Source organism: Camellia sinensis, chromosome 11, assembly GCF_055761805.1.
Source record: "Camellia sinensis isolate YWXY chromosome 11, ASM5576180v1, whole genome shotgun sequence".
NCBI classification, from domain to species: Eukaryota; Viridiplantae; Streptophyta; class Magnoliopsida; order Ericales; family Theaceae; genus Camellia; species Camellia sinensis.
Window position 1 is genome coordinate 69,987,579 of NC_138971.1, and position 13,871 is coordinate 70,001,449.

A 13,871-nucleotide genomic window follows, 5' to 3' on the forward strand; every position below is an offset into this window, starting at 1 on the left:
AAAAAGTACTGTTCAGACAACACCTGAGACAGTCTCTTTTGATAAAATCCAAATTGATGAAAACAACGTAAGCTTGGATAATCCACCCTGGAGAGGCTTTTGATGTCCTCACAAAAAGATAACTACAGTAGCAGCAGTTATAGTGGGCTTCCTTTTCAAATGTTTGCCTCTTATAGTAGTAGTTCTTTATATTATTAGCCACTACCACCACCATTTGTCCCATTGCCTGTGTTATTGTGTGCAACACACAGGACTGACTGGCCATGGGGCCTTCCTTCAAAGTTGTTGCCTGTTTTTCATTGAGGGCTATTGAATTATTTACCACCAACTCATTTAAAAGTGGGCCAAACATGTGCAAGTATTTTTTATTATTCGGTAGGCTATGAGGTTCGAACGCAGTATTTATTGTTGCTCTAATATCATTTGAATTGTTAACCACTAACTTATCTAAAAGCTTAAACTATTAGAGAGAGGGGCAACTTTATTATTGATATTCTCAACAAGGGCCATCTGCTCTAGCTAACACTTGATCTTGACCTTGTTTTAGTACATTTGACAAAAAGTTATTACTTCCTCAATTAGCATGAAACATTGAATGTTGTATTATCTGGTTTCTTTTTCTCATAATTTTTTTTATGCCTTTTTATTTTCCTAAATATTGTTATATTTTCTTTCTCTGATCAGATTAGTACTGTATGATTGAAGCTGGTGGGGTTCTGAAAATGATCATCATGAAAAAAAGTCATGATACAGTCTTTGAATTGTCTTTGGGGCTACAATAGATATCATTTTCACATATTTTCCTTCACAAGAGGCTGAATAATTATGCGGCGAGTAGAGCTGGAAACACTTATATTCAAGCATGGATATATGTTTGAGAGTGTGTGAGCCTTCAATTAGCCTGGTTGAAAGATGTTTCTGATAGCATACCAAATACTGATAAACATCCATAAAACACAAGTGAAATGACTCAAAAAAAAAAGAAAAAGAAAAAAGAAACAAAAACAAGTAGATAGAAAAAAAAGGACTCTGTCTCAGTGAAGCAGATTTGTGGAAGCAGGGATGAATTGGTTGGAAGATTCAGCTCTGAGATGAGCTGTGTTGCAGTTGACCTCCTCGAGATCTCTGAGAGAAGGGTAAGGACTACCAATTTGGAGACCATTCAGCATTTGGTGAAGGCCAGAGGCTTCTTCTTTGAGCCTTGCATTCTCTTGAAGGATCATCTCATGACACTCAGACATATGGTTCAACTTGTCTATGAGATTGTGATTCTCAGTTCTTAGCCGGACCACCTGTGACCATAGCTCATCGAGGTGCTTCTGTTTCCTCATCCGTGACCTACGGGCAGATTCTCTGTTGGATATCATCCTCCTCTGCCTCCTTTCGTTGATGATGCTTAGTTGGTGCTCCTCTGCTTCGTCAGAGGTCGAGTTGTTGCTGAGGCACGAGGACAGTTGAGAATTTGGTGAGTTGGTTGGAAATATGCTGCAATTGTTTTGCATCATGGAAAAGTTGGTTGGAAACGGAGACTGGTTATCTGAAGTTAGGTAGTGGATTGCTGCAAGCTCATAGGGAAGCATGGCTAAAATCTATATGATGCTGGTTGTGGTTACTTGGAAAGGTGGTTGGTTTTTGCAGAGAACAGAATTGATAGGGTGGGGGTGAATAGCATGAAAATTGGTTGGGTTTTATAGGAGGAGAAGGCATGTTAGTGGGCCAGAATGAGCAACAAATAGCAACAGTATCAGGGGCTTACCAAAGCACAACTTCGACAACATATGCATAGCAATAGCACTTCAAATATATGTATGGTATGTATATTCAACTATGTATGTTGTGTGTTTAAATCTTAAACATGTTTGAGCCACTTCATCAATTCACCTAAACAACACCTAGATGGCCCAGGATCCTGTCCATTGTCCCCCATTGCATTCCTAACATAAAAATCTGAAGACAAATATCAAATAAGTGCAGTTTCTTACACATTGAAATTTGATTATCAGAAAGTTTAATTTAAAGAATTTATTTTCTTACTTTTTAATAATCAGTACTTTTAAAACTTATTTAAATTATTTTTGTCTCATAAATTGTAAGCATAAATTTTAGCAAATAGTTTGAAACAGACTTCTAAATTGCACCAAATATGATCGTTAGCGGAGATAAGAATTTTGGGACAAAAAATGCCGTGCTTCACTATAAAAACGAGGATATCATGGATGCATGTATGTATTTTCCTGTGCCATGCATGCAATGCACTAATGGATAATCTAGGTTTTGGATAATCATGGAAAATCAGACGTAATGCTCACCAGAGAGAGAGGGAGAGAGAAAAAAAAACAAAAAAATATATATATATGTGGGGAGTATAATTATATAGGTGGGTGGAATGTTTTGGAAAAGAAGAAAGAATAATAAATGGAAATGAGATATGGTCTTAAAAGTCAATTTCAGAGTCATATTTAAAACTCTTTCAGCCAATTACACCTAATGATTGATGACGAAATCTAGGTCAGATCACAAAGTAAGAAATTGTTAAATCAAAATGGAATTTTGATGACCATTTTAATAATAATTTTGATGACTCAATGGCCACTTCGAATTTGGTTACAAGGGACCCATCATAGTGCCATCATCAAAGTAGTTAATTTCAACTCAAGTACTTGAATTCAGGCATGTCATTATTTTTATTATTATTTATTATTTAGTTTTTTTTTCCCCCCAAAGGTGCCATTAAGCTGAATTAGGCAAAAGTCATGAACACTTTATTTAGATTAACTTGTGAAGAACTCTCATTATCATTTTTATTTTCATTTGTTATATTTGGCTCACCGGTTGGGTTTTTCTGGTTATTTTTTTTATTTGATTTGGTTAGCACAACAAAATTGAGTTTTTATGGCACCAAATACACGTTGTGAATATAATTCTAGAACGCGCAACGCAAAACCATGTTATAACCGGTCATGGAAAGTCATTTACTTCAACGGCAAACCGTAATACGCCGTTAAAAACCCTTTAAGGGCAAATCTTGTATGTCATGTTTGATTTTTTTTTTACAACTACTTTTGCACATCGTTAATTCAAAGGACAAACTACGACGTTTATTGCTAGTCGTTAAATATTTAATACAATGACTTATTTTGCCTGTCGTAGATCACTACAGGAAAAATGGTGTATAGCAACGTTTTTTTTGTGGCGTTTAGGAAAACGCCACTATAAATTCACGAAACACAACGTTTTCAAAAAACGTTGTGTCTGACCTCAATGAAACGGTGCCGTATTGGGTCAATGTATTCACCGTCAAATCTCCGTCTCTTTGAATTCAGTCTCTCTTTCTCAGTCTACCACAACTCAGTTTCCCTCTCTTCCAAAACCCTCGATTTGAAGCTCTCACTCTCTCTCGCTTGAATTCAGTCTCTCTTTCCGTCTCTCACTTTCCATCTCTCACTTTCTCTCTATATGTTCCATAGCTCGGTCTCTCTCCCTCTCTTTCTCTCTCTTCCAAAGCCCTCGACTGATATTCATCGAACCAGATCAAAGACACACACACACTCTCTCTCTCTCTCGCTCGCTCGATTGCAGGTGTTGCTCTTCATTGATCTGTCGCTGGAGAGCTTTGATCAGTCTCTTCATCGAACTTGAACTCAAACTCGATCTGTTCTTCATCAAATCGCAGATCCAAAATCGATATCATTCTCGAACCAGATCGATCTCTGTTGCTCTTATCTCAGGTACAATTTTCATTCTCTTGAAGGATGTCTGGAGGTTTCTCTGTCTTCTAATTCTATTTGGTCATTTTCCTTATTTTTGTCTGCTCTAATAATGGGTTACATATCTATAGAGGCTTATAGGGTGTTAAATCTTTGCTTATAGCACTGTAATCACCCCGGTAAGTTTGATGATTGACAAAGTACTCCAGTTTTGGAGTCAAGAAATTTTTTGATCTAATGCCTTTGTCATATGGCTAGTAGGCCTTTTGATTTGTTTTTGTTTCCTTCGGTGAGTGTTTATCCACATTTTATTATTTGACAGTCAGAACAATGCCATTTTAGCTCTGTGCTGTTTTGTTTGGACGGCTGAACTATCCTGGAGATGTAATGAACTACAGAACTACTGAGAAATAAATGTCCCTGTATGAGAATGTGATAATCTTTGAGTTTCATCGACACATATATAAATATATTGAATGTATTCTAAATCTTAATGGTATTCACGTTTAGGTAAATGGAAATATGGAGTTTTCTTTAATTGTAGTCGAGTGTTGCTGCAATTCTTTTTTTGTTTTGCAAATTTAGATGTATGTTTTTAGTAATTCCCAAGCTTAGAATTAATTATTGATGATTATCAGTCTGAAATTGAGTATGTAGGGTTGCCTCCACTTGTTCTGAAGGAAGGCGCTAACCACAGTCTTTCTTCCTCTTTTAACTGTGTTGGTGGAGATCATAGAATGCTGAGAAACCCTCTGGCTTTCTTAGCTAATAAATTATTGATAGTTGCAAGACTAATTTCTGTACTGATGCTTTTGATCAGATGGGCTTCAGGTTATTTTGCAGTTTGTCTAAGCATATGTGGCTAAGTTGGTATGGGTGTCCTTCAATTATAGGGAATCCTGTTTGGTTGACTTTGGTGTAGTGGAAAACTTAGTGTAAACATATTTCTTTTATTGCCTACGAGCAAGATAATTTTATTATATATTGGAACTAGCTATGTGAACTTAAAAGACTCGAAAAAATTCCATGACATGAGATTTAATAGAGGATATTGGAAGTTGAATGATGGTCTCTACTCCTAAGGTGAGATGGACAAATCAGGGCACCAATTTTATCCACAAACTTGGCAAGTAAAAACTGCATTTTCTGTCTAAAGTTGGATTGAATCAAGATACCTTTAGTTATCAACCCATATTGAGGCTGGAATGAAAATTATATGTATGTGGGTCTTAGACTTGGGGATTCAGCAAATGGAAAATGGACCTTGATGATATACCACTGAGATATCCGGGGCGCAATAAGATATAGACTTAATTGCGTGATACATAAGGTTTAAAAAGTTCTTTTGGGGGTTGAGATTGTTGTTATTGTTGTCCACTGTCTTTTGATCTGCTGATATTAAATTTTATTTTCTATTTGGCTAACATGTTTCCCTGCAAAACTTGCTAACATGTAATTAGTATTTCATAATTCAAGTGGATTCAATCTTCTTTTGATGCATGTCTTACATATGAATGGCAATTTACATCAATTTCACATTGCTGTAGGCAAGCAACAGTGTTTCTATTGAAGTTTTCTTTCTTGCTTATGAGACTTAGAAGTTTGAACAACAGTTCTAACATAGATTGTCCAGTTATATAACTACAATTTTGAAAAGCAATAACCTTTATATATTGAATGGACCAAGTAGAAAATAATTTTATTGTATCTAAACCAAAGAAATTCGAAAGCTACGTGGTTGGAATTCTAAAAACTCTAATTTGATGTTTGAAACATGCTACAGTTGAATATACTTAAAAATACTATTACTACATCATTTTAGCTTATTACTTAAAAATACTATTACTACATCAGTTTAGCTTTTTTGTTTTTTGCAATATGGCAATTTGCAAGAATATACTTTTTTTGACAAAAAAGATCCGCAACATTATAGTTGCATAAATACATTATTCAAGTGGAGCCAATTCAATATTGATGGCAGAAACTGAACTTAAGAGAGTGGCAAGAATAGACTTGTGTGCAATAATAGAGACTCATGCTTCTTCATCACTTAGACAAGATTCTTTTTTTTTGTTTTTGTCCAGTCATGATTTAGTTTTGTGGACAAATCAGCTGACCTTTATAAGCATGGTAAGATGTTACACACACATATGTAGATGGTCTCATGATCTCAAAGTGACAATGTATGAGATTAGTTGGATGTTTGCAATTAATTATCTATTTGGCAAGTGTGCTTGGTCTATATTTTTTGTGCTTATATTTTTTGTGCAACATTATGATTTTGAATTTCTAATGTTTATCATAATTTTTTGTTAAGTAATTTGAAATCTACCCTCGTCTGCACAGTTTTCTTTTTGGGCTTTGATAGGGACACAAAAATGGTGCTATACAAATGAAATAGAAAACTACTAAGATATATTGGTATGTGTGGGTGTTCATGTAGTAGTGAGAACTTGTTGCTTACTTGTGAGTACAAGAACAAACTAAATGAAGCATACCTAATATCTAGTACTTGCCATTGTAATGTGCTATCAACTACAATCATGGAATTTTTTACTTTGTGATCAATCAAGATAATCTGGTTGTTCTTGTAGAATCTTCATTAGAGATACTCAGTCATCTTGATGAAGTTCTATATCATAATCTATCAAGAGCATTGTAGAAACTTTTAGTTTCTTCATTAGTATGCTTCATGCTAGAAATGCTTCTAGTATGCTTGATAGTGTTGATTCAAGTTGCACCACCGGGATGCAAAAATCATGACAGTTGTTAATTTAGCAAGTAATTATCCATGCATGCATGAATAGCCGTAGACCCGTCCAAGAATCTTCATCAGAGATACCTAGTCATCTTTGATGAGGCTCTTCTTGGATTGTCCAGTTCGGACAGTTCAGGAACACAAGTCTATGTTGTAATTAGTAGTTCTACTGCTTAAATATAGTCCATCTCGTAGAGATTTCGTGTAGTAACTCCTCATGTTCTCCGGGTGCATACTAGACAAGGTGTAGCAATACACCCAGTCTGTGTAGTGTACTTGGAGAACCATGGGGAGATGCTGCCGAAATTTCGTTAGAGATGGATAGAGCGGTATGAGCTACTTTTTACAATATAGACTGTGTATTCCTGAATGGGAAAGTAGGATGAACCAACCTATTAGAGAAGAGTTAGAGGTAAATGGTGTCATGTCGCATGCATTATAAGGTACTTAATTGAGGTTAAGAATAATTAAAATGAAATGATAATTTTGAACTTTGTTGATTTGACAGTGACAGTTGTAGTGTAAGACGAAGTCAGATGGATAAAAGTTGGATAAATCAGCATAGGTTGCATCCAGAATATATAGAAGGGGTTAAGGAATTTGTTAAACTTGCATGCCAAAATAATCTTCTATCCAATGAAGTCACATGTCCATGTAAACGGTGTCGGAATGTCAAACTAGTAAAGAAAGACCTTTTGGGGGAACATTTAATGGTCAATGGGTTTCTTCCAAGCTACACCAGATGGATTTTTCACGGGGAAGATTTACCGGCGTCTGTGCCATTGAATGAGAATGTCAGTGATTCGAATGATGGCGATGAAGTCAATGAAATGATATATGAGGGGTTCGGACTTCCTCCACCAAGCTTGGTTCATCGTGCTAGTAATGAGACAGGAAGTTCTAATATCGAACTAGGCCCGGATAAGAAAACTGAAAGATTTTTCAGTTTATTGAAGGAGGCCGAAAGAGAGTTGTATCCAGAGTGTCACAAGTTTTCAACGCTGTCATTTGTCGTTCGATTATTGCATATCAAGTGCCTTAGTGGATGGAGCGACAAGTCTTTCACGATGTTGCTTAAACTTTTGAAGGATGCATTCCCAAAAGGTGAAACTTTGCCAAAGTCGTTCTATGCAACGAGGGCACTCCTTAGGGAATTGGGCCTTGATTATCACAAGGTACATGCATGCCCAAGAGACTGCTCACTATATTGGAAGGAGACAGCTAGTAGGGATGATTGCATAGTGTGTCAGACGCCTAGATACAAACAGTTTGAGGGTGAGAAGAATGATTATAAAAAGAAGCAACAAAGAATTCCCCAGAAGATTGTGAGATACTTTCCTTTGATTCCAAGGCTTCAAAGATTGTTCATGTCATCCAAAACTGCTTCATTAATGAGATGGCATGTAGAGGGCCGAATTGATGATGGCAAAATGAGACATCCTGCTGACTCTCTTGTCTGGAAAAATTTTGATACTTTGTATCCCAAGTTTGCGAGTGAGCCTCGCAATGTCAGACTAGGTTTAGCAGCGGATGGATTTAATCCATTCAAGGCAATGAATGTTGCTCACAGCAGTTGGCCAGTTATTGTAATGCCTTATAATTTGCCACCGTGGTTGTGCATGAAACAACCTCATATGATGATGATATTGCTCATTGATGGTCCTTCTTCACCTGGCAATAACATTGATGTCTACTTGCGCTTGTTAGTGGATGAACTGATTGAATTGTGGGAAAATGGTGTTCAGACGTACGATGCAGAAACTAATCAAATGTTTCAATTGCACGCGGTCTTACTGTGGACAATAAATGATTTTCCTGCATATGCAAATTTGTCTGGATGGAGCACGAAAGGTGCTTTAGCTTGTCCTTGTTGTAACATACGTACTCGACATCGGTATTTGAAGAATGGAAGGAAAATTTGTTACATGGGGCATCGCCGCTGGTTGAATGCGAGTCACAAATTTCGAAAAGATGCTGCGTCTTTTGATGGAACTTCTGAATTTGAACCATGTCCAACTCGGTTATCGGGGGCTAATGTGTTACGACAGCTAGGGCCTAAGCATCAACCAACTAACAGACAAAAAAGAACTAGGAAAGGAAAGGAAAAAGAGGACAACGAGGAGGATCATAATTGGAGGAAGAGGAGTATTTTCTTTGAGCTTCCATATTGGGAGCATAATTTGATTCGCCACAATCTTGATGTAATGCACATTGAGAAGAACGTGTGTGATAATGTATTGTGGACGATATTAAATGTTGATGGGAAAGGAAAGGATAATTTAAATGCTCGTCGAGACTTGCAAGATATGGGAATTCGAAAGGCATTACATCCTAAAAAAGGGGTTGGGAACAGGTATTATTTGCCGCCTGCATGTTTTGCTATGAACAATAAAGAGAGAGGTTTGTTTTGTACACTCCTGAAGAATATCAAAGTTCCAGATGGGTATGCATCCAATATTTCTCGTCGTGTTAACCTCAAACAACATAGCATATCTGGACTGAAAAGTCATGACAACCATATATTGATGCAACAAATACTTCCAATAGCAGTGAGAAATTTGTTACCGAAAAAAGTTGTTGAACCATTGATTGAGTTAAGCAATTTCTTCAGGCAGCTGTGCTCCAAAACTTTAGAGCCAGATGGGTTAGATCGTCTTCAATCCCAAATTGCTCTTACACTTTGTCATCTTGAGAGAATTTTTCCTCCATCCTTTTTCGATATAATGGAGCACTTGCCTATTCACCTAGCAGAGGAGGCCAAGATTGCTGGTCCAGTGCAATATCGCTGGATGTACTTCATAGAAAGGTGTGCAATTCTACTCCAATTTAAGGTTGTAGTCATTTGTTTGTTTATAATTGAAAGTCATGTGTGCATTTGTTTGTTTATAGGTATCTTATGACACTTAAGTCATATATGCGTAATCGAAGTCATCCAGAAGGTTCAATTGCAGAGGGATACTTAGTTGAAGAGTGTATGACCTTTTGCTCAAGGTACTTGGATGATGTCGAGTCAAAATTGAATCGACCAATAAGGAATTACGATGTTAGCGACAATCCTGGGATATTACTGGGTCATGCTTTAGGAAAAGGAAAAGGGTTTGCGCTTGATAACACATCATGGGTACAAGCTCATCGGTATGTGTTATTTAACACTGCTGCGGTTGTCCCATATCGAGAGTAAGATACAATCTTTGTTCCAAAATTTTATTGATACCATTAATAAGTATCTTGCATTTTATAAGTACTTTAAATGTATAGGGAGCATCGTGATGTTATTAAGCGGTCACATCGTCGTCTTAAAGATTTTGATGTGGATCGCCGTCACAATGATGAGTTTCCCAGATGGTTTAATTCTCATGTAAGTACTAATAACTTACATGTTTTTAATTTTCAATTCTCATGTTTTCACATTCTTTGTTAGTTAATGTTTAATTTTGTTGACTTTGTAAAAATAGGTTGAAGAGCTTCTAGCTATTGAAAATGCTGTGTTGTCAGATGAGATTAAAACTTTGGCATTGGGACCTAGTAAAAAGGCCACGAGATTCAATGGGTATATAATTAATGGTACTAGGTATCATACGAGGAGTCGTGAGTGGAGAAGAAAAACTCAAAATAGTGGGGTTATGGTGAAAGCAAAGACTTGTAGCTATGCAAGTACCAGAGACATGAATCCTGTGGAAGGTGAAGTAGCATACTATGGATATGTGACAGATATTATTGAATTGTATTACTCATACGACCGTAGATATGTGCTATTCATGTGCGACTGGATTGACAACAACAAAGGATTGAAGCAGGATGGGTTTGGTTTCACACTTGTTAATTTCAATCATTTGTTATATACAAAGAAACAAAATAGTGATGAGCCATTCATCCTAGCATCTCAGGCACAACAAGTTTTCTATGTTAATGATCCCGTTGAAGCTGATTGGGATGTTGTAGTCAAGATGAAACCTAGAGACTTGTATGAGGTGTGTGGAGAACAACCAATTAATGATGGAGAACATCACAATGAAGTGGAAGGATTTGGCGACCAAGAATTAGATGCAACTTCGTTTGCTTGTGAAGAGGACATAAATTGGGTTAGGCAAGGTGAAGTTGGAACAACTATTGATGAAACTATTGGACCTCTTGGGATATCGACACAGACACAATCTGAAGATGATGAAGAAATGATATGATATTGTAATTTTGTTTCATATTCATTGTTACATTTGTGCTTTTAGCATGGATATTCATGTTAATGAAACCTTTGCTTTTAAAATGCGTCATTTGTTTGCTTTTCAACGTGATTGTCCTTGAGACAACCTTTTATGTCCTTGAGAAAGATCATATCTGTTATATTAAGATTGTGTTTAAAATTTAAATTTGTAGAGAATTTTTTTAATATTTTGGACTTTATATTCATTGTTAACCCATAAAATTCTACACGTATGCTTGTGGTCTTCTGTAAACTAGCATGACAGATCGACGATGCTCTAGGCAGAGGCAACATTTAGCCTCTGCAAATTCTGAGAGTTCTTACAGTGGGAGTGCAGATGAGAGTTCTTATAGTGGAAGTTCAGATGAGAGTTCAGAGGAGAGTACACGCATCATACCTGATCCACCCATGTCATGGTATCCTCCAGGTAGCTTGCCTAGTACATCATCGAGTACTGGTTCGACACATGACACTACTGCTGGTATGAATTATTTTATTCAATTGAATTACTCCATTAGATTTCTCTGTTGATGTGCTTTTTTCTTTTGATGTTTATATTTCTTTTTTTTTAAACTAAGTGACACTACTCCATTTGCTCCATTGTCTGCTCAATTCTTGTATTATCATTCTTTCTAGTATCTTCTAACTTGATATTGATATTTGGATGAGTAGGTCATAGTTCGAGAGGCCCAACACTCATGCATGGTAGTGATTGGAACCCAAGTGGTGGCATTTTACATATTGTGCCTAATGAGTTGAACCAAGTGGTTGACGGGTATACACCCTTGGCTTCTCGTTTGGGTGTTTTAGCTCGAGATGGGAACCTTATGCCCCTCACTTATAGAACTTGGAGCCATGTACCGAAGGAAAACAAAGAGAGAATTTGGAGAGAAGTAAAGGTAAAAGAATTATTTCATTTTACATATCAATTTTAATCTTAATTTGTTATTATTTATTTTATTTGTTTCATATTTTATAGTTTTATTTTTCTTATTTTGTATTTTTTTTTCTTTCTTCTGCATTGCTGTCTAGCTTCCTGGCTTTGACCTTTCTACCTTCCAGGAAAATGATTAAAAATAAAAAATAAAAATTATTATATTCAATTACCCAAAATAGTGCTTGTTTGTAAGACAAATACCAGCATTGCCATTGCACACTTGGAATTTTTCAATCATCATCGTTGGGTCATAGGAACGGCTAATATTATCTTGATTTGTGAAATTAGCTACTGCTGTGGGCTTGCTGCTGTGTGTATGCTGCTGCGTATATGTTGTTGCTGCTGTGTGTATGCAATAGTCACAACGTTGCCAATTATTTGCAGATCAATACAGATGCCGACGAGTCAATGAAGAAATTTGTTTTGGCATCTGTTGGAAAAAAATGGAGAGAGTGGAAGGCTAGAGTTAAACAATTGGGGTATACGCCATTCGACAACGATGCTGATAGGTTAACTCATCCAAATTTCACAATTTTTTTTGCATGCCGTAAAATATGTATATATATATTTTTTATTCAGTAGGTTCTATTTCATTTGTTCTATAATCTTTAAATATATATAAAAAAAAAAAAAAAAAGAATCACAAACAAGCTTCACAAACATATATATATATATATATATAAGTATCAATTAACCACCAAAATATTGTTGCAAACAATTAAAAAAATAAAAATAAAAATATTTATAAGTTCTGAATATCCAAAAACTTTACATTCCAAAACCATCCAAAAATTATATTTCTAGACATCAAAAACTATTCTCAAGTTCGAAACCGTCCAAAAAAAAAAAAAAACTATGCTTAAATTTTAAACCATACAAAATTTACTTAAATATCTTCTTGTGAGTGGACTATATGGGTTGATTTAATTGCATCAACACTTGGCTTGTGACCTCCATATCTCTGCATTAGAAAATTTCTAGCAACTTGGATTTTGTCTTTAGAAGCTTCCCTTCTTAGAGCAACCAAGCTTGAAACAACATTAGTATAAAGAATATATATTGGACCATAATCATGGATAAAGTACTAGTTCCCAACATCAACAGAAAGAGCATAAATTAGACCAAAAATAGATACATTTTAGTTTTCAATGTATATAATAATCCCATATACTCACCTTGTGCACACTACATCTTAGCCGAGGCTTAACCATTTCTTAGGCTGAACCGAAGTAAGTGTAGGATTCTATACACCTAACATAAGCCATGCCATATGATGCAAATGAGTAATAATTCAAAATGCTTGTAATATTGAATCACAATGTTTAATTTCACTCAAAATTATATCATGAGCACATATGGTAATACATGAACGCATTATGCAACAAAACAACGACAAGTCTATGAATTTTTGGATATTATCCCCTTGGAATTAATTCTTGAAATTGTTACTCAATAATGAAAACTCATGGTAGAACATCATACTAAACTTTCATGATTTTCTTATGTCATAAAATATTTTTAAAAATTCAACATAGTAAGCTAAAAATAAAATTTTGCATAACAGTCAAACTTACAGCACTTAGTGCTTGATTTTTATATTTCCTGGATATCAATTTCTTTTTTTTTTTTTTTTTTTTGATCGGCAAAAGGAAAACTTTATTGATGGAAAAGGAAAATGACATCAATAAAGAGGAGCTTGGAGCTAAAACAAGCTCCAACCTCCAAGTTGGTGAGAAACCAACGAGCAAACACAACAGAGAAAAAAACCAGAAAAAACAGATAGCTAAGGCACTACATCACCCAAAAAGGCACAGATTTTCTGGGCTATATGCCATGAATACCCACAGCTCAAACAAAGCATACCAAACACCTAGCCTTGAACAGTTGATAAGATGCTTCAAGTTTGACCCAATGCTGTCCTTGGAGTATATAACAGCAGCCAACTGTGTGTATCAAATATCAGATTTTCTGAGCTTGCAGCAGCCCCACTGTGTGTATCAAATATCAGAACCAGCATTCACCTACTTACTCAATTAACTACAGCAGACCCATTGTAACCCATTGTGACTATCAATTAATTTTGAATCTTCCTCCTCTGCACAGTCCAACCCAGAAACAGAATTAGGCTGCAACAATCCAGCAAGAATCAACCTAGGAGCTAAGAAGGCAACATGATAATAACAACCATCAAGTAGCCCAAAACCAGAACACTGAGATAGGCTTCCCAAACAAAACAGCCCATGAACCATTTGCCTTCCAGATGTATAC

At 35.9% G+C, this 13,871-nt stretch overlaps 2 protein-coding genes across 3 annotated transcripts; one reads left to right on the forward strand and one right to left on the reverse strand.

Annotated features, from left to right (window-relative positions):
• Positions 1 to 896: 896 nt before the first annotated feature.
• Positions 897 to 1,656, reverse strand: LOC114311522 (basic leucine zipper 43). The gene has a single exon (XM_028257667.2). It carries the CDS (start codon positions 1,578 to 1,580, stop codon positions 1,035 to 1,037), a length of 546 nt encoding a protein of 181 aa, XP_028113468.1. The 5' UTR covers positions 1,581 to 1,656; the 3' UTR covers positions 897 to 1,034.
• Positions 1,657 to 3,158: 1,502 nt separating this feature from the next.
• Positions 3,159 to 12,123, forward strand: LOC145801996 (uncharacterized). Of its 2 annotated transcripts, XM_082894062.1 has the most exons (7): positions 3,159 to 3,728; positions 6,974 to 9,271; positions 9,355 to 9,642; positions 9,724 to 9,823; positions 9,921 to 11,147; positions 11,339 to 11,565; positions 11,988 to 12,123. In XM_082894062.1, exons 2-5 carry the CDS (start codon positions 7,002 to 7,004, stop codon positions 10,644 to 10,646), a joined length of 3,384 nt encoding a protein of 1,127 aa, XP_082750188.1. In that variant the 5' UTR covers positions 3,159 to 3,728; positions 6,974 to 7,001; the 3' UTR covers positions 10,647 to 11,147; positions 11,339 to 11,565; positions 11,988 to 12,123. The 2 variants fall into 2 exon arrangements, with proteins under 2 accessions (XP_082750188.1, XP_082750187.1); XM_082894061.1 differs by having other exon boundaries at positions 3,159 to 9,271.
• Positions 12,124 to 13,871: the final 1,748 nt, after the last annotated feature.

Coding starts and splice junctions, on each gene's coding strand:
- LOC145801996 (XM_082894061.1), top strand. CDS start 7,002: ATGGATAAAAGTTGGATAAATCAGCATAGGTTGCATCCAGAATATATA. Junction 9,272..9,354: donor TGGATGTACTTCATAGAAAG/GTGTGCAATTCT, acceptor GTTTGTTTATAG/GTATCTTATGACACTTAAGT. Junction 9,643..9,723: donor GCGGTTGTCCCATATCGAGA/GTAAGATACAAT, acceptor TTAAATGTATAG/GGAGCATCGTGATGTTATTA.
- LOC114311522 (XM_028257667.2), bottom strand. CDS start 1,580: ATGCTTCCCTATGAGCTTGCAGCAATCCACTACCTAACTTCAGATAAC.